We start from the raw sequence: 25,501 nt of genomic DNA on the forward strand, positions 1-25,501 counted from the left end.
TAAAGTGGGGAAGAAGAACTACAGGGTAATTTTTAAAGCAAGAGATGCAATTAACATACCTTCCGGTCAGTCTTATTTCTTGAATGGCATGTACTCAGGCTGCCAGTCAGTGTAGACAAAACGAAGCTAGATGGGGCAATTATGTGACTGGATATAAGGAAGCTTCCTATGTTCCTATCCGCAGGTAAGCCTCAGAACAGGAGGCAGCTAATACCAAGAGTGCATTCATTATGCTCCTTTGGCAGCTGCCTATGCAGTGTTTAATTCAAAGGTCCGGCCAGGATGTGCTGCATGAATTGTGCTGAGAAACATAATGGGTTTCTGAATGCATTCAGGTGGGGTCGTTGGAAACAATGGAATATAAAATCCAGATTTCCATTCTGTTCCCAACCACTGATGGGCACCATCAGAACTAGCAGCACCAGAACTAGGCATCAGTTCAACCGAGTAGAACTGTTTAGAAGACCTATATGCAGTCTCATACTGTACAGACATACATGGGTCAGAGGCTCTGACTTACTAAAGAAACAAAAAAAAAAAATTCCTTCCAGTAGCACCTTAGAGACCAACTAAGTTTGCTATTGGTATGAGCTTTAGTGTGCATGCACACTTCTTCAGATAAATCACTAAAGAATGATTTTTTTCATGCTGGGACATTTCAAGAAATGAGTTGCTAGCACTATAGAATTCATACATGTGTGTGTGTTGTAAACAGATTGTGATAGAACAGCACTATCCTAGGTGCAGTGCGTTGCCTCAATTGTAATTGACGTGTAAGTCCCTTGGCAGCAGACATTTTTAATGATGTCAATGCATACTTTCTTATTAATCTTCCTTGCTAGGGCTGTGTCGATCAGCAAATGATTATCATTCATTTTCCTGACAAATCTATCAAGGTCATTCATTATGGTTCCACACACAAAAAAAGAATCTTCTTTTAAACTAAGATTAATGACTTGCTGTTTTGTTGTCAGGCTGGCTGAGCAAGAGGAAATGAAATTAACAATGAACCCCTACAAACATGTCACTACACTAATTTATTGGGGAAATATTTTAAAATGTTATCTGAAATATAGTGGGTTTAAAAAGAAAACCTGCTTCTATGGCACATTTTTAGTACTGTAAGCAAAAAAAACCTCTACAAATTTGAGGAAGATGGGCATCAGATTTGCAAATCACTTTTCATCTTTTATGCACTACTCCCTATAAATTCTAAATATATAGAGGAGTTAATAAGATGACTTTCTCACCAATTAAGGCATTCATCTTTATTACACTGCAATCCATTTTGTCCAACACCAAGAAAATCCTTCCATGCTCATTCATTCAAATTTAAAAAGACTTTCAGCTGCTAGAGACCATTCAGATCAGATAATTACCTTCCATTTCCAGCCTGAAATCCTAAACTTTGTTCAGATTGTTATACTGGCAAACTACAATGGCACATTAAAAACAACACAGTATTCTGGGATGTTTTCTTACAATGTTAGCAAGCACTAAATAGTATATGGCAGTAGCTTTCTTAAAATAGTTGAAAAACTCTTTTGTAAGAACAATTCCTTTGCTATGCAAGCACAACTGGGGTATGTGTGTGGCAGCGCTACACCACCACCTCATGTCAGGTGATGTCACACAACCATGTACCTAGGAACCCTGGCCCAGTCAGGTTTGTGAAACCTGCATGGGTGTTCAAAAATGTACATATTTTCATCTTACACACTGTATGGGTTTGTGGTGGTATCACCAGTGTACATGCAGCTGAAAGGGGATGCGGGTGGTGCTGTGGTCCAAACCACTGAGACTCTTTGGCTTGCCAATCAGAAGGCTGGCAGTTCGAATCCGCCCAACGGGGTGAGCTCCCATTGTTGTGTCCCAGCTCCTGCCAACCTAGCAGTTTGAAAGCACACCAGTGCAATTAGATAAAAAGGTATCTCTGCGGCGGGAAGTTAAACAGCGTTTCCATGTGCTCTGGCTTCCGTCATGCTGTTCCATTGTGCCAGAAGCGGTTTAGTCATGCTGGCCACATCACCCAGAAAGCTGTCTGTGGCCAAAGGCCGCTCCCTCAGCCTGAAGTAAGATGAGGGCTGCACCCCGTGGTCGCCTTTGACTGGACTTAACTGTCCAGGGGTCCTTTACCTTTACGTTTTACACACAGCCACCATCCTTGTTTTGGAAAGTGTGGCACTCTGCTAAGGCAAGAATTCTCAAGTGCAGAAGTGTCGTCTTCTCAGTTTGGCACAGCTAAGGAGCTGGAAGTGAGTGGCAGAATCTCTCACTGTTGTTTAAAGGGCAGTTCCCACAAGTGGTCTGCTAACATGAGTGATATTACTGAGTGAACTGAGAGGTGACAAAATGCTACGTAGCTTTTGCAGAGCAATGGAAGCACTAGTGGGACAGAGGCAGTCACATTTCAGTAACTCAGTGCTGCTGAAACAGTTTAGCACAATGCGGTGGGGCAGACAGCACTGTCCTTAAGTATCGGCCACACTGAAACTGTTACACTAGAGTTCTCATTGTCCAGAAGAAGAGAAAATCGACCTCTGTACAAGCAAAAAGATGGTCCCTGGTGAGATGGTGATTCCCATCTACCATAGTCTGCATTTAAGCAAGGAGATGGTGAAGAATGTGTATGATAGCTGCCAATGGAATTGATTCCAAAAGGTGGTTCCTCATCAACAGAGGCAAAAGCATTTTTCACTCTTTCTCTGTTGCCTGTGGGTTCTGTTCAAGCCATTTTGTATTGTGTCTGGGCAAGACTTCATTGTCCACTGGGTCATTCATCTTATCACAATGATAAGACTGGGTTTAAACCTCAGTCGGAAAAAAGCTACCCTACACATGTGTTACCACTGAAGTATCAAGCAGACTTCAGAGATGTTGGGGCTTTTTACACAGAGGGCATAAGAGAAAGCACCAAACAACCCACACCAATTTTTTAAAAATAAACTGTTTATATTGCTGTAACTGCCCTGGGATCTTCTAGTGAAGGGCAGGTAATAAATCTAATGATGATAATAATATTCTGCATGTAAAAGTACAAACAATTGCAGTACTCTTTAGAGGCTTCTGAAGATATTCTACTCTTCATACAAATAAACCACATAATTTTCTGCAGTGCTGAGACCTGCAGCAAATCAACTTGCTAAGCAAATATATTGCCCAAAGCTGCACTTTTTTTCAAAGAGAGTCTCACTAGCTAAAGTCATGTAATTGCATAGAGACTTAACAGTGGTGTGGGAAAGGGAAGTTATGTCTCCAACACCTTTTAGGAGAGTATGTTTAATAGATGTTTATTAATTTTTCAAAAGTACAGAAAGGGGGAAGGCTTATCCTTTGCTATCTAGAGGCATAGGAAATGGGAAGAAACAAAGACAACTTTCTTTTAAAAATTACAGCTTGAATGTGGAGAAAAATACCGCTAGAAATATCTCAAGATATTTTATTCCAGTTTTTGCTGTGAATTGGTGGAGCTCCCTTGTTAGCAAATTAATGGAAACTCAAGCCACTTCTTTGGAATAACGTAATTACTGTTACGCCTTTTTAATTGTTGCTTAAAATGGGAGTCGTAAGGGAACCTTCAGCAATGAGTCCTGATCACTTACACGTGGGACTTGTAATCGTTTCTGTTGGTGCAACCGTTTACAACTGATGGGGACAGAAGCACTGTGTTGGAAGCTCCAGCAAACCACCATTTTAGTTTTTTTGTTATCCTACAGCCATCATCTCTGAAGATTTCCAGACAGGCATAAAACAGATTACTGTTATAATTTCTTAGTGTCCGCAGGGCTAAAAAGTTTGGAGAACTTTAAAGGTTATTTGAGATAGAGTGAACTGAAGCTTTGTTTAATATTGAGAAAAGGGAGGTGGCAGAAACTCAGCTTTTAACTTAAAAGCTCTGTTTTTCTAGTTGCCTTCTGACATTCATTTGCAGCGAGCCACACGTTTAAGTGCCTTGCTATTTGATCCTCCAAATTCAGTGGAATGGGAATGTGTTTAGGCAGTATTAGCTCTGCATCGTGCTTTTGTGCAGTGTATGCACATCTTGAGATCTCAGAGTCTGCACTGGAAGAGGCCAAATGGGCCACCATTAACAGCATCTCTGGGAGGAGACCAAAGGTAGCCAAAGCAGAATGCAACATGAGTATACCATATTCCAGGCCTTCTAAAAGCTCATCCAGATATCCCACATTTTTCTTGATGGTTACTGTAGTGCTCAATATGTAGCAAAGGAAGAACCCTGGAAAGGCAGATCTTGGGTTTTTTAGTGTATGGCTTCCAAAGGCCTTGAAGCTTTTCTCAGCCATGTGGACTAACAAGGATGAGCATTATTGGGAACACCCGAGGTAAATTGGCTGTGGATTAGAAGCATTCAGTCTCCAAAATTAGTGGTGCTGAGTGGTGGTTTCATTCCTGCACCAATGGTTATGCTGCCCTTTCAACGGCTTTGTTTAGGAATGGATTTTTAATCAGCAGATGGAACATGATCAAAGCCATGATGATAAATAAACTGCCTCCAATGGTGAAAATTTCAGCAAGGGAAACTTTTAACTTTCACGAAGACAAAAGACATCTGCTATCTTCTCTGTTTAAATCTCATCAAGGTATATAGAGCGGCACAGCAATTTAGAATCCATGCAACTTTCCAAATAGTATCTTAATCTCCAGCCCTTATTTCTGGTGTTAACAATAGAACATTCATTCACTTTTATACACTAAGCACAAGGCATAATTAAGAAAACAACTCTCGTGTGTATGCTAAGCCCCTGCCTTGATTGGCCAAATTATCTTAGATTATTTAGACTGCAAGACCCTGGAGCATCCTCCCGCAGTTTTTGTGTTTCTTTGCTATTTTATCTTCTGACAAGTTTCCCAAAATAGAAGAATGGGGTACAGTACAGTCGAGTTGCATTGCAGCCAAGATACTGCCTACACAAATGCCAGGGAGAGAAGCTAAATGAACCCCGAGCATATGGTGCTCTGCTGACAGAGCTAAGAAACCAGTTCTGCATGAGCAGCGAGGAACATCTTGAAGCACACAAGACATATGTGTTTTAGGGAAAAGATTGAAGTGTTTCATAATAGAAAAGGACAAAGTGAAATACAAGTGCTGCATAAAATTTTAATTAAAAACTGGTTTCACCCTTCAACGTGACTAGGCAATATGCTTCACAGATGGATTTCGTATTTTAAGTATTATCCGCACCAAAAAAGTAAATGAGACAAATAAAGTCTTCAAAAATGCCACAGAGGCTAAGATGTATGTAAACACTAGATGATTGTGCAGAAAACAAGGCAGGCAAGGAAAGCAACCTTCTGTCAAATGTTTACTGCTGGAGAGTGGAGAAAGCCAGTTCACACAATTGCAGCCTTTAAATACTTTCATCCTGCTGAAGTTTTTCCCCACCCCAGGAGAGGACCAACTCACAACTGCCCTTATTAATTTTATGCCACATAGATTAAAATGGCAGCTGACGAATTAAAATATATCTGCCTATGAAGACTGAGTTCAGAACTGTAAAAATACAGAATCTTCAATATTAACATTGAACCAATTCAGTTTAATTTCTTGTTTGATACTATCTAGAAACTTATTCTCAACCTCGGTGAAATGGGTATATTTACCTGTTTCCTTAAGAGTGATGCATATGGAAAGAATGCTACTGTTGCAACCTAAAATTCATGATTCCTGAGGTACAAACACCAAATATGATTCTTTCTGGATAGCAATCTGCACAAAAAGTAAAGTGTGAAAAAAACTTAACAAGCAAGGATGGAGCTTTAAGAGAGCTCAGGAATAATAGTCCAAGAGGTAGGGTCAAAAAACGCACGTCACAAAAGGTATGGGTATCTAGACATCTTACAAAAGTCATGGCATTCCCAAAACTTCCAATCTAATGAGCAACCACTGGGGTGTCTAGCTGGTAACAGCCTCTTCAACTCCCTTTGTGGAACAAGTAATTATTACATCAAGAAGGTACATGGATGAAACAACCTGTATCTGTTGGGGAATCACAAACACAATTTCAAACTACCAAGCTGACTGATTTTGTTGGGTTTCTTTAAAAAATAAACTATTTTTAGATCAATGGGTATAGATCTTTAAAAGAAAAAAAGAAAAGGGTGAAATGCCTCCAAAAAGGGGCAATAGGGACTGTTAATTACACAACTGCTACAAGGCTGAAACAGGTACTACTTGATAGAAACCAAATTCCTGCGTCATAAACCCCCACACTATTATTTTATATCAGGCCAATCCCAGATCAGAAAATATACCAGTAATTTAACAATTTCCACTGTTCTAAATTGGAACTATGTAAGTCAATTCTCAGACTGTGAACTGCCTTAGCATTTATTTACTTAGTAATTACTTTAACTTGAAGATATTTTGGCTTCAGGAAAAGAATCATTTATCTGATATTTTATCACAGGGGTGGGGAAGCTTTTTTGGTTGGCAGGCCAGATTCTTATTTCCCCAATCCTGCCAAGCCAAATTTGATTGGTGGGCAGTCACCTGCCAGGACAATGACATCAGATGATGCTATGCTTTGAAGCCACAATTGTTGGGGTTTGAAAGCACAGCGTGGTTTGTTTGAAAGTCCTTTTGCAAACAGCCCCATACTGCTCTTTCAACCTCTGACAATGAGAGGGTCATGGCTGCTGGAAAAGGGGATTTCAAACCAAGAGTCTTGGTGTACCACAGAAAAAAACCAAGGTTGACTAAGGGGAGAAATGGAAACAAGACAATATGCCAGTGTTTAGAATCAGGAGTGTGGAAAAGAAAATCAGCCTGCGGTTTGCATTCCTTCATGGGCAACCTTTTCAGGGTTGCATACCAGTGGCAAAAGTTGGTGGAGAAATTGATCTAACACTTACCTTTGTATATTAAGCTACATTCCTGCCACATGAATATCTGAGGTTTCACACACAACAGACATCCATCCTCCACTAAGACAAGCAAGTGGTACTGTCACAATTCAAGGACACATTCCAGCCTAGCAAAAGTGTTCAAGGACAGCACAGTATAAAGTTGGTCAGTAGCCTGGGGCAGGGTCCTGAGAGCCTGATAGAGAAGCTTCAAGAGCTGCATTTGACCCTGAGGTTCGCATCCCATGCTCAAAGTTCCAGCTTCTTAACAGTGTTCCAGTAAAAATCTTCCTAGCACTTAACAAGAGTGCTGCTTTCCTACCTCTCCAGAATATAATAGAATGTGCATGCCTAATTTTCTCTTCCAGTAGGAGCTGTGCAAAGTTAAACTCAAACCATCAGTACAAGCAGACCATGTAAGTTTCAAACTGAAAGAACTAATAAAAGGAAACTTGGGAATCTTTGGCTCATTTATTTATTGTGATGAATAGCCTAAACCTCTCCCCACTGCTGTTACTAGGTAAAATTTCAGCGTCTTTGTGCTTTAGGAGAGGACTTCACACTTTTGTCTCCATTAACTGAAAGTCAATGCTCAAGTAATTAATGTCTAAGGCATTTTAAGAGTTCTGCATAACTTTTCCTTCCTAACTTTACTAAAAACCTTTTTCCTTCCTAACATTATTTAAAAAAAACCTTTTGTTGCTTGCAGTACAAAAACATTCTAACAACTTCACAGCTGTCTAATGCATTTACAATTGCTAGAGGAGCACCACATTGCTTTAACATACGTCAGGTAAGTCACTCAGAAATGCAGGGACTCTCCAAAATTGTGATTGTCTTTAACTATCCATACTTTAAATGTTTGCTAGCATATCATCAGATGTTCTAGCAATTATCATGGCCACTATGATACATTATTCTTGAGCCAGAAAAAGCAAGTAAGCAACTGAACCTGGTCATCAGATTTAAAGAGAACCAATCAATATTTTAAAAGTCTAGCTCACTCAAGACCAAGGCCAATACAGTCGTACCTCTGCTTACGTATCCCCCAGTTACGTAAACTTCAGGATACGTAAGTGGCAAACCCAGAAGTATATTTCCGGCTTTTTGCCCAGCGCGCAGCGCAGAAGTGGTAGACCACTTCTGTGCATGCATAGAAGCGCTCTACCGCCATGTGCGCAGAAGCGGTCTCTCCGGTTGTGAAAACCTTGGGATCCGGCCGGCCCTCCAGAACAGATCCCATCTGCAACCGGAGGTACCACTGTATATATTGTTAGTACAGTATACATAGGAAATTATATTTTTACACAAACCAAATATATATTACATGAATACATGACACTTCAGGCTGGAATATTTTTTCACACAATCACAAGTTATCAAGGTATAAATTTATCAGATTTCAGACTCTGGTATGTATTTGTTTCTGCCTCCAAGGAATGAAAAACCACTCAATATCAATTAGGATGAGCAAAGCTGAATTTCTTCCCATCTGGAACTCAACCAGGTTTTATGTGCAGAAGAGAAGTGAATAAAGGATTCTGGAGAAGAGCAAGGTCCAATCCAGAGAAATTCCCCCTCAGAAGGCCCACTAAAATGGGGGATCTACACAATAACAAAGTAGTTTTATTATTAACTGTGACATATTTAGCTTTGTAAGCAGCTTTATTTCAGCACAGTTCACTATCTTAAAATACCACCAATTATTCCAATACCCAAGGAAAAAAATCTTGAACATGGTGGAACAGGTATACCTTTGAAAGATTAGAAACACACAGCGACTGAGTGGAAGCCATTACAGTGTCATTTTGCACATCAAAAAGTCATTTTAAAAGCCCTCACTGACTTCAGGTGTGCAGAAACAAGACCCAGTTTACACCAGCTGAGCCCTAAATCAGTGAAAGTTGAGAACAGCATGAATGGCAGGCCCTATAGACATAAATATTACACTTGCACTCTCTCAGTGGACTCTGACAGCTTTAACATTAGGCTCCATCACACAAAGAACAGTGGTTGTTTATTTCTGACAGCTACATGATTAAAAACCAGTAAACCAGGAAGGCTACAGCAAAGTCTTTTTTTTTTAGATGTTGGGCTTCTTAAAAAGAGGTGCATGTTTTTAACACAATGATAAATCACGTTTATGACAAAATCTGTCAAAGGTTCACAAACATTCATTTCTGTATCACTGTGTGGTAAGAAGGCACAAGGTTTGATCCACAGGGTTCTAACAACACAAACAGAAGGAATACTTTACAGGTTAAAAGCTCACACTGCAGCGTAACTTCATACCTTCAAAATTCACTTCTATATACAAAGAACAAAACAAAACCATATAAGATCTGAAGCATCTAGAACCCTTGATTCATCAGGAATATGCCAAATGGGTAACGTAGTGTGAATAGTGAAACCCGTATTGCACTAATCCAGCCAATATGTTCCAGATGAGGGAATGTGATTTAACTCAGTGCCCCCTTTCTGCTACAACTTCATCTTGCATTTCCATGTGTCTGGACCAGAGTCCTCCACTGAAATGAATAGGAAGCACCCTCATCTGACAGATTTGCAGATGTCCAACCACACATGGATTTTTGTTTTTTAAAAAAATAATATTTATTACTTTTAAATCTTACAAAAAAAAGAAGAAAAGAAGAAAAGAAAAAAGAGAAAAAAGGCAAAAGAAATACAATACAATACAATACAATACAATATACAATGCACAACACAACATTAACACATTAAACTAAACATTAAAAAAATTTAAAAACATACATCATACCGTTTCAATGCCCTATCTTTCATTCCCTCGTTTCATCGACCTCTCACCTCCCTTTTTGTATTCCACTTCTATTAATTATTTCAGCAATTCCTTTCCCTCTTTCTCTATTTTCTGTCATATAATTAACTTAACTTATTTTAACCTTATCTTCCATTAATACCATAATACTTATTTATACTTAACTCCTTATAACATTTCTACTAAAGCCATATAAATTCATTCCAACATTTTTCTAACACTCATTAATTTTACAATATTTCTATAAATAAACTTTAAACTTTTTCCAATCTTCTTCCACCGTCTCTTCTCCCTGGTCTCGGATTCTGCCAGTCCTTTCCATCTATTCCATATGGTCCATCAACCTGGTGATCTTCTGTCCGAGACTCTTAACTCTTTTCCAAGTCCCTTCTGCAGATCTTCTTCATATCTATACATGCACTTTACTTTGTCTTCTGTTGATCTTGTTCTTAATTTCCTTCCTTTGATGCCGAGGAGTAGATCTCGGGGAGGCTCCAACCTAGCAATATTTTTATTCTTTCTCGACAGGTCAGCCAAATCTCCATAGTTAGCACTAAAGTCCAAAAGATGTTTCAGGACGTGTTTCAAAATCCCTCCAAGACTGAAAGTCCCCACAACTCCAATCTCCTCCTGGCCCAAGTCCAAATCCCAAAGGTCAGTACATCCCTGCATGAGGGAATCTATCCAACTTTCCTTCTCAAATCCAAGCAGGGTTCCAATCCTCAAAATCTGACTTTCTCTAAATTCAGTCATAGAAGGCAACAACTTATATTCATCAAATTGCCTCTGTAAGACTGGGACTCTCTCCACTTGTATTACTTTAGGTTCAACAACAACTTTCTCCCTTGCCTTCTCAACAATTTGCCATGTCAAAGTAGATTCCTGAAACAATTCCTGAATAGTTTCTGTATAGATGTTCACTTTTTGCCCCAAATCAGTCACTTTTTGTCCCAAATTGTCAATTTTGATAGTCATCACATCCGTCTTCTTATGAAGCTGTTCCAATGAGGCACTTATCTTGCATAATGCAATCACCAAGGCTTCTTCTGTCGACATTCTTACCAATCCAAGGTCAATCCCTGGTTCTCACAGTTTTTTATCTCTGCAGCTGGTAATCCCCCCAGCTCCACTCCTGTAACAGTTTCAAAGGCTCCCTCTAGAGGGAAACAATTTCTATTTGTATCAATCCTTTTAAACACAGTTCAAGCAACAAAATTAGTTTCAATTTTCGGTTACTTTTACTCCTTTTTAAATGCAGAAGGAAACAATGGAAACAATATATTTCTCTTATTTAGCTATCTGTCCACATATGTTTATTCACAGTCAATGAACTTTCCCAAAACGTCAGTCTTACTAGCAGCCCTTTTCCAGGTTCGAAGCGGTGGTAATTTATCTTTCTTCGCTCTCTCTCCTGCAGGCTTACACGATCCAAAATTTCCCCCCTCTTCTCCTGCTTCCAAGGGGGGTTTAATGATTTTAACCAATGGAGGTTTAATCCTTTACAGAAGACTTTCCAAGACTTTAGCTTGCAGCCTCTTTGCTTCAGTCTATTTACAAAAGGGAAAGGCGGACTTCCTGTTTTAAACCTCCCCGTTTCGGTGCCAAATTAAGACGTTTAAAAATCCAATTTTCCGTTCTACTCACGGGTAGTTGTTTTAAGATCAAATTGTCCACAGGAAAAAGTCAGCGCTCTCCGACAACAGCTATGCGGCTTCACTCCGTGAAAGAAGCAGTCAATTCGAAGCACCGCGCCACTCACACCACGTCACTCCTGATCCCCGAAACCGGGTTTCCCCGCGAGTAGGGGAGGCGCAAAAGGTGCCAGCCGGATCCCACATTCACAGGCTTCTCCCGCCTGTGATTTTTGGTGGGTCCCCGCCTTCGCCGTGGCGGGCAGACCCTAATTTCCACAAAGCAAATTCCTCCCGATCAGATGAATTCAGCCATTGCTGGAGGCGCCAACCTCCAGTCACACATGGATTTTTGGATCAGCATATAGAAATTCCAGACTATACCAAATCTCCATGCATTATTGGAAATCCCACGACATTCTTAAAATTATTTTCAAAATGAACCCAATACAAACCCAATTTCCAAACGGGCTGAGCTAAATCCGGATTGGCTGGATAAAACAACCAGAGGTGCCAAATTGAATAAAAGATTGCAGGGGTCCAGGTAAGCCCCACCCTGTATAATCAACCACATGACACAGTGCATATACACTATTTGAATGGGAATGCCCATAAATATTTTTTGTGGGGGCTGAAGCCCCCACAGCCCCTAAGGGTTGGTTCCTATGAAAACAAAATATCCTTGCAATACAATTAATATGGCAATTTTTGGGCATATCTCACTGCTGATCACTAGAAGCTTCTGCCCAAGGAACTAACTACTCAGGGTGACTTCAGCCACCATATCTTAAACTAGCGATTGAGAATTTCACCATTATTTTGTTGCTGTGATTTGGTGTTCATCTGTGATAAAGATCTTGTGATTTGAAGGGATATTATGATTCTATACTATAATGCTCAATTTCCATTTGGTAAATTGTTCTCTCCACCCATCCTCTGTTGCACTTATATGAAAACTGCATCGAAAGTGGCTAACTTGTTCAACACTGCACACCACACGTGTTTAGAAATTTTAAGATACTTAAATCCACAAAGCATTTGGGATTCCTTTTACATTCCTTTCGATTTCTGAGCTCACGGAGCACATTGTCAACACTTTTTCAATATAAGGAATTGCTGCTTTATGCTGATTACATTTATATATTGTTTGCAGAAAATACCATGCCTGGCAGGAATTTTCGCATGCTGCAACACTACTTATTTATTTTGGAAAGAAAAGATTTCTTCTCTAAATTCCAGCTCGCTCTTCATTGAACCAGTTTTTTTCTGCACTTGAGTAGACAGCTCTTTTTAAGATGCAAAATGAAGCTGGTGGAATTGTGCCATCTCATGCCACCAACACACCACTTTGTGGATGACAAAAGATAAGGAACAAGCACAGAAAAATGTTATTTAAAGCACTGCTTGGGAACTTAGACATTTGCATTTGATAGAAGGGATTTAAATTGTATTAGAAGGCAAGGTGCACTAAACAATTACTGTTTATTACTAAGTTGGTTCATTGCCTGAAATGTTACTTATCACACCCTGCAAGTCAAAGAGGAGACAGAGTCTGCCCTATTCACACTGCTGTTTGCCAGCTAACAGAAGGTTAGCCAACCACAGAAAGTGATTTGGGGATTATACGTGGGTAAGGATGAGGAATTTCTACCTGCTTTCATATCTCAAATAATCATTAACATTCAACAGACTGTATTATTCTACAACTTTTAGAATTATATAATTAACATGCCCAGGGCTTGTAGGCAGAGACAGGTGAAGCAGAAAAGTGAGGCATTTAGGATAAAAAGGGATATTTGTGGGGCCAAATATTATGGTCAGAAAGAGGTGCAACTTCACCCCAAAATTGTGAAACAGTCCAAGTGTTCCATCAGCTCCTGTGGTGATAAAAATACAAGGGGAAAGATCTATTCCTGGATATTTGGTGACGCTCCTCTTTTGTCTTGACATCTATCACTAGGAACTCAACCTATTGCGCAAAGTGATTCTTAGGCAACTACTGGAAAAAGAGTGACCAGAGAAGCGAGTACCATTGAATTAAGTGGGACTTAGCTCTGAAATGCTGGAGGAGACTCTTGAGAGTCCCATGGACTGCAAGAAGATCAAACCTATCCATTCTGAAGGAAATCAGCCCTGAGTGCTCACTGGAAGGACAAATACTTTGGCCACCTCATGAGAAGAGAAGACTCCCTGGAAAAGACCCTGATGTTGGGAAAGATGGAGGGCACAAGAAGGGGACAACAGAGGATGAGATGGTTGGATAGTGTTCTCGAAGCTACCAGCATGAGTTTGACCAAACTGCGGAAGGCGGTGGAGGACAGGAGTGCCTGGCGTGCTCTGGTCCATGGGGTCACGAAGAGTCGGACACGACTAAACGACTAAACAACAACAACAACATAGCTCTGAAATAGACCACAGATGGGTTTGCACTATTGATGTAAATGACCACTCAAAGGCTGCAATTCTAAATACACTTACTAGAGAGTAAGCCCCATTCAACACAGCAGGGCTTACCTCTGAGTAAATATCTCTAGGAATAGGATTGTGCTGTAGCAATATTCTGTAACAGGCATAGGCAAACTCGGCCCTCCAGATGTTTTGGGACTACAATTCCCATCATCCCTGATCACCGGGCCTGTTAGCTAGGGATCATGGGCGTTGTAGTCCCAAAACATCTGGAGGGCCGAGTTTGCCTATGCTTGTGCTATAATAATGTCCTACACCTTGGTGTGTAAGTCATTCTGCTTAAATTCTGAATTGCTTTGCTGGTGTGGAGGAGGAGTTGTGTAAAAGCCAAGGAGGAGGGAGAAGGTATTAGACAGCGCTAGCTCTCCAAAGCTTCAATTGCATAGGCGAAAAGCCACAGCTTTGCCTTGCTACAGGGAAATCAACACCCTGTGATACCAATAACTCACTCTCATCTCAGCTCTAGCTACACCTCATACTAAGGGAAGACCACCATGCTCAACAGGCCTGAAAGCAGAAGGCAAGAATTAAAGGGTCATACAGATGGGGCAAGCCACCAAACAAGGTACAGTGGTACGTCGGGTTAAGTACTTAATTCGTTCCAGAGCTCCGTTCTTAACCTGAAACTGTTCTTGACCTGAAGCACCACTTTAGCTAATGGGGCCTCCTGCTGCCGCCGCCCCGCCAGAGCCCAATTTCTGTTCTTATCCTGAAGCAAAGTTCTTAACCTGAAGCACTATTTCTGTGTTAGCGGAGTGTGTGACCTGAAGCGTATGTAACCTGAAGTGTATGTAACCTGAGGTACCACTGTACTCACGATACCTTCCCACCTCTTTTCATTAATTTGTCTAATTTGACACTCAGGGCTTTTCTGTTCACGTAATAATTTTAATAATAATTTTATCATTTATTCCCCACCCATCTGGCTGGGTTTCCCCAGCCACTCTGGGTGGCTCATATGCTTCGCAACATATGCATCCCAACCCGACACTCCAGAAGTACACTACATGACCAGTATGGATCATAAATAATTGTTGGCTATAATGTTTAGCTGAGTTTCATCCACCTTTCTGTAAATTCATCCACATGCTGGAATTACAACTTTTCTGTGTCCACTACACTATCTCCTGGTCCATCTGCAGGAATAATTCAAAGTGATGGTACCTACGTAAATGACTTCAGACCTGGATAACTGAAGGACCACCTTCTAACACAGGATCCTGCTTCAATACTGCATTTGTTATTTTAGGTACCTCTCTGGATCCCACCACCATCCAGCATGAGATGAGTGATGACCAGAGAGGGCCCTTCTGAGTTGTGGCATTCAGCTTATGGAATGCCATCTCCAGGAAGGCTTGCCTGGCACCAAAGTTGATGTCAGTCTGGCACCACGTATTCTTATGTTGAGCTCTATAGAAGATTTGGAAAATAAATAATAATAGTGCCCTGCATCCTGTCAGTTTTGCTGAGGGGTGGTATAAAAATACTTCTAACGGGTTGGACTCCCAAGTCCCATCAGCCTCCGCTGGCTGGCCAATGGTCAAGAATGATGAGAGTTGCAATCCAACAACACTTTCAGGCCTGTAAGTTACCTGCCCATGCTTTAAATAAATAAATTGACATCTGACAAAATGTAGATGTCTGTACAGAGCTGGCAGAAATAGGAGACTTTCTGAAAGACACAATATAAAATGGAGATAGGCAGGCGGTAATCTTGTGCATTGCGTATCCCTCACACTGTTTTCAGATACATCTGAAACCATCTTTGGGCATCTATTATTTCTATGCTCTAATGATATAAGTATTCCAAAAGGAGTATGTTTACTTCTTTCCTTTCTGAAAAGAAGTAGAAGCCAAACACCCCTGCCTCTATAAATTTCTGAATGCCTAAAGAGCAGGCAGCCTGCCCTTATTTGTTAGCATGGGATATACTCAGTGGAAGGCTGGAAAGGTTTCTTCTCAGGGGATGTTTCAAAACTGCTGGTGAACATTTGGTGGCCTTTAGAAGAGAGATGCCCGCTCTGCCAATGCCGCTCTGCCAATACATCCCTTGAGCCTGTAAGAACAGACTCCAAATTTGATCAGTTTGAGGTGCAGAACATTCATAATGTTTGCATTTGAGTGGGTGCACTAGCTGATGTGCTGGAAGCCTTGCTCTTTTTCATCTCCAACAATGCACTGATATATCTCTGATGCAGTCTGAAAGGACACTGGGTCCTGTTTGATTAAGGGGTGATTGGGAGCAAAAAAAGGAAAGTGATATACTGCTGACGTAATTAAGCTAAAAGAGGATTACAAATAGAACCATAATGATTAAAAAATAGCAGAGAGAAAGGAGGAAGATGTAGTCCATCGGTGTGCAGAAGACTGACACAGTTGGCTTACTTCACCCATGCCTGACAATAACAACAACAATTTTGCAGACAAAAGCACACACAAAAACCACTTGATTTTTACAACAAAATATGGAAGGTCTATTGTTCACATGACAATATTTCAGGTCTTATAAAACAATTCTGAATACTGTATTAGGCTTCTTATGTTCACTCTCCCTCATCCCCAACTCTCATATGTCCTGTAGGTGGTGGTGGTTATTCCAAGCAGGCATTATCATTATTATTGGCTGCTTGTATTGATAATGAATGCAATCTCTGCTCCCGATAGCAACTTCCTCACTATTCACAACAGTGAACTTACACAATCATCCAGTACATAAAGGTCCATGGCTTCCCCACCACTTGCCCAGAGACCCTTGCAAGATCCGCAGATTTTCGGTGACATGCTGAATGATATAACACCCCTGAAAAGGAGACTTTTCAGTAGCACAGTATTGGAAACACATTGCAACCATAGAACAACTGTTTTCACATGTGCCTCTATTAGTGCTCTAGGCAAGACACATACCTACATGGATAGCAATGTAGTGGAGATGTGTGCGATTTATCCTAATTCAATTGGAAGCCAGATGCTTTAGAAATGGGGAGCCAAAACTACTAACATGCCTATAAATCCCATAAACAAACAATGTGCCCTACTTAAAACCCTCCAGATTTTATTTATTTTCCTATTGAGAGTCCCAGCCTCAGAATTTCACAAACTTATATAAAAACAGAGAGAAAGAGAGAGAGAGAAACAAACAAACATTTGTTAGACACACAACATTTTCATTAAAAATATTGATCTTTTATACTGTTCATCTTCACCTGCATCACTATCAGGAATTTATTTATTCTTTGATTTTGATCCAGAAGCTTTTCGGTACATATTTCGATAGATTTTCTGCAGACTGTCTTCAAAGATTGCTCTGTGGGGTTTGCTTTTATATTCTGCAGCTTGACTAGTCCAATAGTCATCATCATCCAGTTGAACCATGATGCTCTGCCGTATAGATGAACTAGCAATACCCAAAAAAACCCCAAACACACATCTATTAAAATGTGATCTTTTGAAAAAGGAAAAGAGTGAATGACATTTATTATTTGATTACTCTTTAAGTAGCATAGGCACTTGAGTGAAGCCTACAAGGTTTGTTTCCCCAGCTATTTCCAAAATAGACAGTATTAAAGAAAACCTGTCCTGATTGCACTTTCTGAGTATACTCTACAGATGTCTCACCTCAGAAATATACCGGATCCTTCTATAGTTTCATAAATATGAAAAGTGACTGTTCAGTGTTGTTTCTTTCTATGTGCAGATATGTTTGTATTCACTTGATTAGTTTCTGATAGTCACTTTGTCAATCACCTCAATATCTATGAGCCCAAGATTATTTTTATAGGTTTTGATCCACCCAGTCTCCAATACGCACCTGGTGGCTTCTGAGCTTTTTCTTTCATGGTGAGATACTGCACCACTGAATTAAGTTACTATTTGGACAGGGCCGATTATATTGGTCTTCCACAACAAGCACTCTGATAGACCCCAGCCACATGCCTGCTATAGTCACCTACCCTAATAGTATGGAATGCTACCATGTGAATAGTGGCTCCCAAGTCACAGTTTTCTACACTTTTCTCATAAAAAGAGATACTGGTCATTTCAACTAGTAGATGAGCCAGCATCTCCTGGTTGGCTTTCACTGGTCAAGATAAATATCATACCTGCTTGAGAGTTGATTGTGCCCTAAGCACCTTGTCAGCATTTGAGTGCAAGACCCACTGCTTGATTCAAATACCAAGTTTTCCATAATTCTGTCCTGACCTCTAATCTAAGAAGCAGCTTGGAACTTAAGTCAGGCTGAATGCAGATAATTTTTAAATGTAGGTGATAACTTGCATCACAGCAGGCAGCATATGATTTATCCTTTAGATGAGAGACAACTGGATTGACCAGCAGATTAGTTTCATTTTGCCCTGAGAGGAGCAGAGAAGAAGCCGTTACAGCTGCTTCTAAACTGTTGTATTGTCTATTTTATTGTAACCTTTTAATTGTTGCTTATTGTGGCAATAATCTTATGTAAGGCCCACCTATTTAAGGCATATTAATACCATAAATAAAACAAACACACACATATATGCATATTTCGTGGATGCTAAAGTGGATGAGAAAAAGGAACTGTTTATCAGTGCTATATAGCCATGTAATGGTCCTTTTAAAGAAGACCATGATAAAACTCCCTGGCTTTAGCTTTATATTTGAAGCCCAGCTGACCATGTACTACTTATTTGTAAGGTAAAATGCAGTGAATGAAGGCAGAGCAGGAGCACAGTATGAGGAATAGCACCCATAACTCTGGTTCCATAAAATCCAGACTTTTTCACCTAGAACCACAGTCATCATGACAGTCTGAGATATGCTCATGAAAAGCGGCAGCACTTCCTGTGATTTCCACGTCAACATACTGACAATGTCACATTTTTTGAGTGTGCTCACTTTTGGTGCATGGCCATTAGTCATCCCTTCCTCATAAGAAATTCAACAGTGGAACGGACATAGCTACATCCATGTTAGAAAAACGTCAGTCTGCTGCCTTAACTGGAAACTATCCTGACAAGCTGAGCTGAAGTGATCTGGGGATTACATGCACAAATCATATTAAGAGCAGGGTAACTGCACTCAGCTCCACTTTTGGAAATACCTGTCATATACCTGTCACATGCTTTTGTTCCATCTCCTTTAGAGTCCCACAAGTTCCTTTCAAAGTCACTTGCACTTTAAATATTTCAGCATCACGGACCTTCTGTGCAGTCCCAATGGTTTTCAATCATTTACTTTAGTGTGAACATTTGGTCAGCAAAACTACATTCTCCTCTGAACTCTGCCTTGGTACGGTTATTTATGAGGACGCTGGCAGACTTCAAGCTGTCAGAATGTCCTTGAGTCCCTTTCTTTATCCCCAACTCTCATGACTGCTCTACAGAATGTGATGAACCCATCAATGCCCAGACCCTACTTGCATATGACATTTCAAAGTCCATCGTTTTCGCTAATGCTGGGGCAGTAGTTGTTGCAGATTCTTTATTCATGCCTGTAGGTCCCAAAATGATCCCCGTGTCCCAAACTATCACCAGACATATGCGCATAGCTTTGCTTGCACCAGCTGACAAGACGAGGCTTAGAGTATGAGAGGCAGGGGAGGTGTTGACAGGATAGTAAGAGAAGCAGCCCTGGCTTCTCATATTATTCTGGCAACATAAAAAGGAAGAGAATAGTGGCAGATTAAATCAACAGACTTAAGAGCACCTAAGGTTATGATGGGCTGTGCTTCAAGTGTAAACCAATTCTGTGCATGGATTGGTTTAGAAAGTTATACAAGTCTAGTTCACTTGTATAATTTATTCCAACTGTAACAGGCAAAGATAAGGAGTATTTTGGTAAAAACTGCAGTGACAGCAGTGAATGGAAAAGCTAAGTGTGGACTAGAACAAGGGGGTATAATAGGAATAGGAGCTTTACCTGCTCTGAAGATCACTGTGGCTTAAACGGTCTCTGTCTGAAATGTCTTTCTTCTTATTGGAATCTTCTGTCTTACTAGAGTCTCTTGACTTAGCAGAATCATCTTTTGACAAACAACTCTCGTCCTAAGGAATCAATAGAAAGATGATAATCTCATGTGACTGAAAAATGTAGTCCTTTAAAAAAAGAAACACAATTATATGTATTTTTATTTCATTAAAAAAATTAAATCTTGATCAAAACAAACACTTAACAGCCATCAGAGACATGAAAACAGTGGCAATGCAGCGTAAGGTAAGCAAACTACTGGCTCTTCCATTGACATGTGAGGAAGGGATGGGAACGAGAAAAAAGAAAGGTAAGGAAGAAAAGGGAGCATCTGGAAATGGGTGGCCAGAGGTCACCATGTGATCCTGTTGAGGACCCAAAGATACAATGGGTTTCACAAAGCAATTTGTACATAAAGACATAATGTCATGAATAGTTCCATGACAGAAACAATGTTCAATGGCAAAAATTGTTCATATATGTTATAAAAGTTCTCCCCATGTACTAACGAAAGGAACCATTTTTTTAAAAAAGCGGGGGTGGGTGGGTATTTTCTCCATAACACCTTAGGGGAAAACGTACAAAAGTTAGCCTTTGCCTTGCACTGTGAGTCCTTAAAATATTTCTCACTCGTTTATGGATCTCTTCTCCATTTACTGTTGCACTCCAGCCAGAACGAAACCTATAATCAAAAGAGAAAAAGGGAAGATTTTAAGTTATGGGCACTGTTTGATCTTTAGAAATGGATACAAGGTCAAATGGTTCTCTCTTACGATGGCCTCATTTTATCAAGTGTAAAACTTACTGTTAATTCCAGTAACATATAGTATATATTCTGCAATATATGCTACATTAGATGACTATATTAAGCAAATATTGATTTCTGCATATTCATTATCTAAATTTCTAAAATATTCAAAAAAGAAAATATATATAAGTATTGATGTTTACTACATGATGGGGCAAAGAGATGTACAGCACAATGCTAAACATGGTTACGAAGCATGATTTCAACATGACTTTGAAGCCAAGTGTGCTTCATTTTCCAATTATCTGATGCATTGTATTTGTCACAAACTGAAGCTTCCTGTAATTGTCACAATATTAGCCCTGAGAGGGACAAAGTGAGGACTAATATCGCCCCTTAAAACAAAAAAACCCTGTAAATCCCTATGGACATTTCTTTAGTGAAATGACAAAATAATCCACTAGTGTGCGCTGTGGCATAAGAAATGTTCACACACCCCAATTTTCTACATTCAAAAATTTAGGTATTAATAAAAACAGTATCAGCTCCTTTTTAATTGTCTAATTTTAGACATAACTATAAAACCTAATCCACACTTTAAGCCATTACATTAATATTTACACCACCCAAAGTCACCATACAACAAAGCTAAAGCTAAAATTTAACACCCATAATCTAAATTGAAACCATTTTATGATGTGCAACTCCTACTGGAGTTATTCTCTGAAGCTCATTTTCAAGAAGCAATTTCTTAAAACTATAAATAAACAGAATTTCTAAAGCATAAAGACTCAAATAATGCTTGTGCAAAACCACCAATTTCTTACATATGGGATTAAGGTGTTGGTAGTTTCTTGCAGTGCTGCCAGAATGGTTGTATTATTTTACTCTGACAAAACCAAATAAACTTCTACAACTGTATTCTTTGTCATACTTCCAATTTTCCTCGGGACTAGCAAACATTCTGCAGTTACATCAGTTTAAATTGTTTATTGATTCCAATAGATTGTATAAACACTTTGGATATATAGCTCGGTGACCTAGAGTAAGCCAGATCAATATAGAACTACTCATAATTCATTTCAAAGATGCTATGTCGAGAACAATCAACAGAACAAACTATTTTCTGTTGTAATGTAGCTTAAAAGCATTTTCTCTCTTTTATAAGGACTTTTAAAAAATGCTAAGCAGAGTTGTATTTTTCAGCAAAAAGAATCAAAGAACAAATCCAGAAATCTTATCAATGTGGCCAATCTAAATTTTACATATTCATAAGGATAAAGTAGACAATTTAAGTGAAATCCTATTCATGTCTACTCTGAAGTAAATTCAAAATGAGTCTTACTTGCAGGTAAGTGCCTATATGACCGCAGCCTCAGATGTACAAAAAATAAGATTTGTCCACATGGACTGTTTAAATAGAAGCTTACCACTCTATAGTTTGCAATGGGTATGTATTTTCAGAGACAACATTTCTAGCAATAAATGCTCAAATCCTCTATTAGCAAGGAATACTAATGTATCTCATATCAACAAAGTTATTATGGGAACATTCTGCAAAAATCATTTGTGGCTCTTAATGTAGTGCTTTCCCCCTGCCATAGTGTATCACAACAAGAAGTGCAATTGCACTTCTGTGGCTTCCATGAAGAATTTATCAGTTTCAAAAGGCAGAGGATTTGTGCTGAGAGGAGAAGGAGGAAAAAACATACAAGGACAAACTATCACAGGGTAAAAATCAATAAAGTACTATAGTAGCAGATGCACATCTACTGAGCAAGCAACTATTGTAGAAAGGGCGGGGGAGAGAAGGGGAGAAATTGCTCCATGGATAACTACAACTGCAAAAGTGAATCTCTGAGAGCTTACCAATGCAATTATGCTCATTAACAAAACCAGATTTAATTTAAACGTAATATGGCCTAGCAAGAGTCATTCAGTACACAATGAGTACTTTTAGATGCCAAGAAATTAGCCCTGGAATAATCCAACAGAAGACAAACCATATGAAATCAGAAACAATGCAACAAGAATTAATTAGATCAAACAGAGATTAGATAAAATGAGGTTGCTCATGATTCCCCCTCCCAGTGAATTTAGGCCTGATTTACACATTAGGCTGGGCTTAAGGAGGGAACACAGGAAATGAAGACTCCCTATGTCTGCTCTCCCATCCTTCACTTTGTCCCATAATCCTAGAAAGGAAAAAGATTCAGATACCGTTTCAGGTTCACCCTGGTCATTCTTGCCAGAAAAAGGGATGTCTGTTTGTAATTTTATTTCTGGAGGTAAATGCAGTTGGGTGTGGGGGGGAAAGAGTGCTGCTAAAAAGAAAAGCTTTTTTGCAGCTTTCTGTCTTCCTATCAAAAGCACACTACAGCTTTCCAAGTTAAGTACAAAATGTTTACCAGCCTGAACACCTGTATTTAAAAGAGTTGCTCATGGCTCAGATACTGGGCCTCCCCACCAAACTACTCATCCAGAAGGCACTGCCACACCACACCCAGTGAGGAGGAAGGTAGCCAATGCCTCCCCTTGCCCACAGAACAATGGACACTGTGATGGAAAAAATGTTCCCAAGTGCTTGTGGATATCCTGCGCTACCATACCAGCTCTTGGAAAGTTGTATGAACAGATCACCTCTGGAAAGCATTAAAAACACAAATGGAGGCTGCCAAACCTACTGCCATTTCAAGTAAAATCACTCCATCTGTTTTGACAAATATTTCACAGTAGTCTGAATATGAAAGGAAGTAGGTTAGAGCATCTGGCATACAAAGAATGATGTGGTGAGCATTACAATAACCAACCTTCTCAAGAAACACTTTGGAAATCTATTGTTCTGACCTACAGCAGACAAGATCAAGTCTTGATGAACCATATCAGACAAGTTACAGAGGCCAAGAGTAACTGCTCGTGATGAGCTGCACCTTTCCGTTTCTCTAGGCCAGCCAGGCAGTTTTTGATACCTGTCAACTGCAGAACAGACAAGGTCACATCACGCTGGGTGAATCAATCCCCAAGATATGCAGTCCCCTATAACGACAGGAAGCTGTAAGCCTCTCTCTATGCCTGTATCACCTCGTAGAATCATTGGCACTCTGCTCACAGCTCCATCTCAATGACTGAGATCTGTAGCTGAGAGAATCCATTTTCTAGCTTACTGAGATGTCTATACGTAAGATGGATATCTGTATCAGACTGCCTTATTTGTAGCTCAGGCTCTTATTGTCTTCTAAGGCCACATCTTCACCTCAGATGCTGCTATTCAGAATCAGCACGAAACAGAGAAGAGCACTGCATGCTTGTTGTGGGAAAATCTTGAGGCAGGACTCCTTTTAGTTCCATTTCAAACACAGCCCAGATTCATCAGTAGGGACCTTTCTAGCCTCCCCTTAACTGGAAATGACTCAGAGGTCAAGGAATGTGGGATTTCGTTTGTCATTTTTCCCGTCTCTTAGTTTAGTTCAGGAAGCAAAGAAAACTACAAGTTTCACCATCCCTGACAAAAAAGCCAATGCTTCAAAGTCATTTCTAGTTAATGGAGATGCAAGAAAAGTGTTGTCTGTTGCTAGTTACCTTCCTGCTTCGTTCTTAAATGTGTTTATTTGGAGGGGGGAGTTCCTGGTGGAGAGCTTGGGGGAAAAAGGTTTTGTATTTTTACAGGTGAGCTGGGGGTAGTTGTCCCTTCTTGGTAGAAGTTATGTTCCAACCTATAGTCTCAGCCAGAACCTCAGGTACCAGCTGAGATGGAAACATTTCTAAAATGTCTCCAGGATATGTCTCTTTGCAGTGGGATTTGGGCCTGTTCCAAAATTGGCATGAGGCACACTGCAGGCGGTGTAGACACTTCCCCAGGAAGCACAACACTCACCATGAGACCTCAGGAGTGATGAAGAAGTAGCACTTGTCACCTTTCACTTGCCACATCTGAAGCTCCAGACATGCATACATGTCCAGAATGAATAGCAGAATCTATTTTAAATCTCACAATCATTCGGGAGTTTTGACAAAGAGAAATGAATAGATTCTGCAAAACCGTTTTGGAGCAGAACCAAGTGCTTCCACCATTCCTAACTCCTCTGCAGTCTGTATCAGATATCTGCAACACAATCATAGTAATTCAGTTCAGATTAACTTATATAACACCTTTCTACATTACAGTACCCAGGGCAATTGACAACCATAGAAATGACAAAATGTACGGAAAAAGTCACATTGTAATATTTTGAATGGTTACCAAATGACAATTTTTTAAAACAAAACTAAAGAATCTGTTTTGCATGTAAGATAATATCCACAATGTAACATAATGTCACATCATCTGTTACAAACTACCAAGACAACATCAACAAAAATACAATAATACAAAACGTCAGAGACCAAATGCAAAACAAACAAACAATCCAATGGAATCTGCCCACTCACAACAAGGTGCCCATGCCACTCAGACCACTTCCATACAGAGAGCACATTGCCATCCACTCCAAAGAGTCAGGATTAATACGACTGTAGCTGACACTGCAGACCTTGGTGCCATAGCATCAACAACAGGGAAAGAGTCACAGAACAAGAGCACTTTGGCTCATGCCCCTAGCTCAAGTAGCTCTCAAGTGAATAAAATACCTGCAAGGTGGGAGAGGCAAGACAGGCAAACACAGCTTCCAGTGTCAAGGTGTTTCCCCTTGGTGTACCCTCCCCACCAGCCTCTTGCAGTCAGAAATGCAAGTCACTGACGAAGCTGAGGGGAAATTTGGAATGTGATAGATGACATATAATTGACCTGCTGAAAGTGGCTGACCGTTTTAACCCTCAACACTGAACTGAATAGTACTGTACATACAATGGGAATTAAAGGCATTTATGAAATGAAGGTAACAAAGTTCCCCAGCTGGGCTGTACCAGTAGGAGTACTTGAATAGGGTCAGCTGCTTTGCATCTCAACTCTGGAATATCTGCCTTCAATGCCAAATTAATATATTTAAAGCCAATGCTGCCGCATGGCTTACACATCACTACACGGGCATACTGCTAGAGACACTTCATCCTAAC

At 40.0% G+C, this 25,501-nt stretch overlaps 1 protein-coding gene across 2 annotated transcripts in view; it reads right to left on the reverse strand.

Moving 5' to 3' along the window:
- Positions 1 to 12,755: 12,755 nt before the first annotated feature.
- Positions 12,756 to 25,501, reverse strand: part of SPATA6 (spermatogenesis associated 6) — a 30,935-nt gene continuing 18,189 nt past the window's right edge. Inside the window, exons 11-15 of one of the 2 annotated variants that reach the window (XR_014158151.1) lie at positions 20,284 to 20,383; positions 19,654 to 19,778; positions 16,962 to 17,152; positions 13,689 to 16,558; positions 12,756 to 13,339 (exon numbers count right to left, since the gene is read on the reverse strand). Coding sequence is in view for 1 of the 2 variants with exons in the window: in XM_081868276.1 (XP_081724402.1) it covers positions 16,981 to 17,152; positions 19,654 to 19,778; positions 20,284 to 20,383 (397 nt within the window). In the remaining variant the exon portion in view is untranslated. Of the gene's footprint in view, positions 13,340 to 13,688; positions 16,559 to 16,919; positions 17,153 to 19,653; positions 19,779 to 20,283; positions 20,384 to 25,501 lie in introns of those variants that run through there. The other variant, XM_081868276.1, reaches the window with a different exon arrangement.

This window comes from Podarcis erhardii, assembly GCF_964252035.2.
Source record: "Podarcis erhardii genome assembly, chromosome: 6".
In the NCBI taxonomy this organism is placed as follows: domain Eukaryota; kingdom Metazoa; phylum Chordata; class Lepidosauria; order Squamata; family Lacertidae; genus Podarcis; species Podarcis erhardii.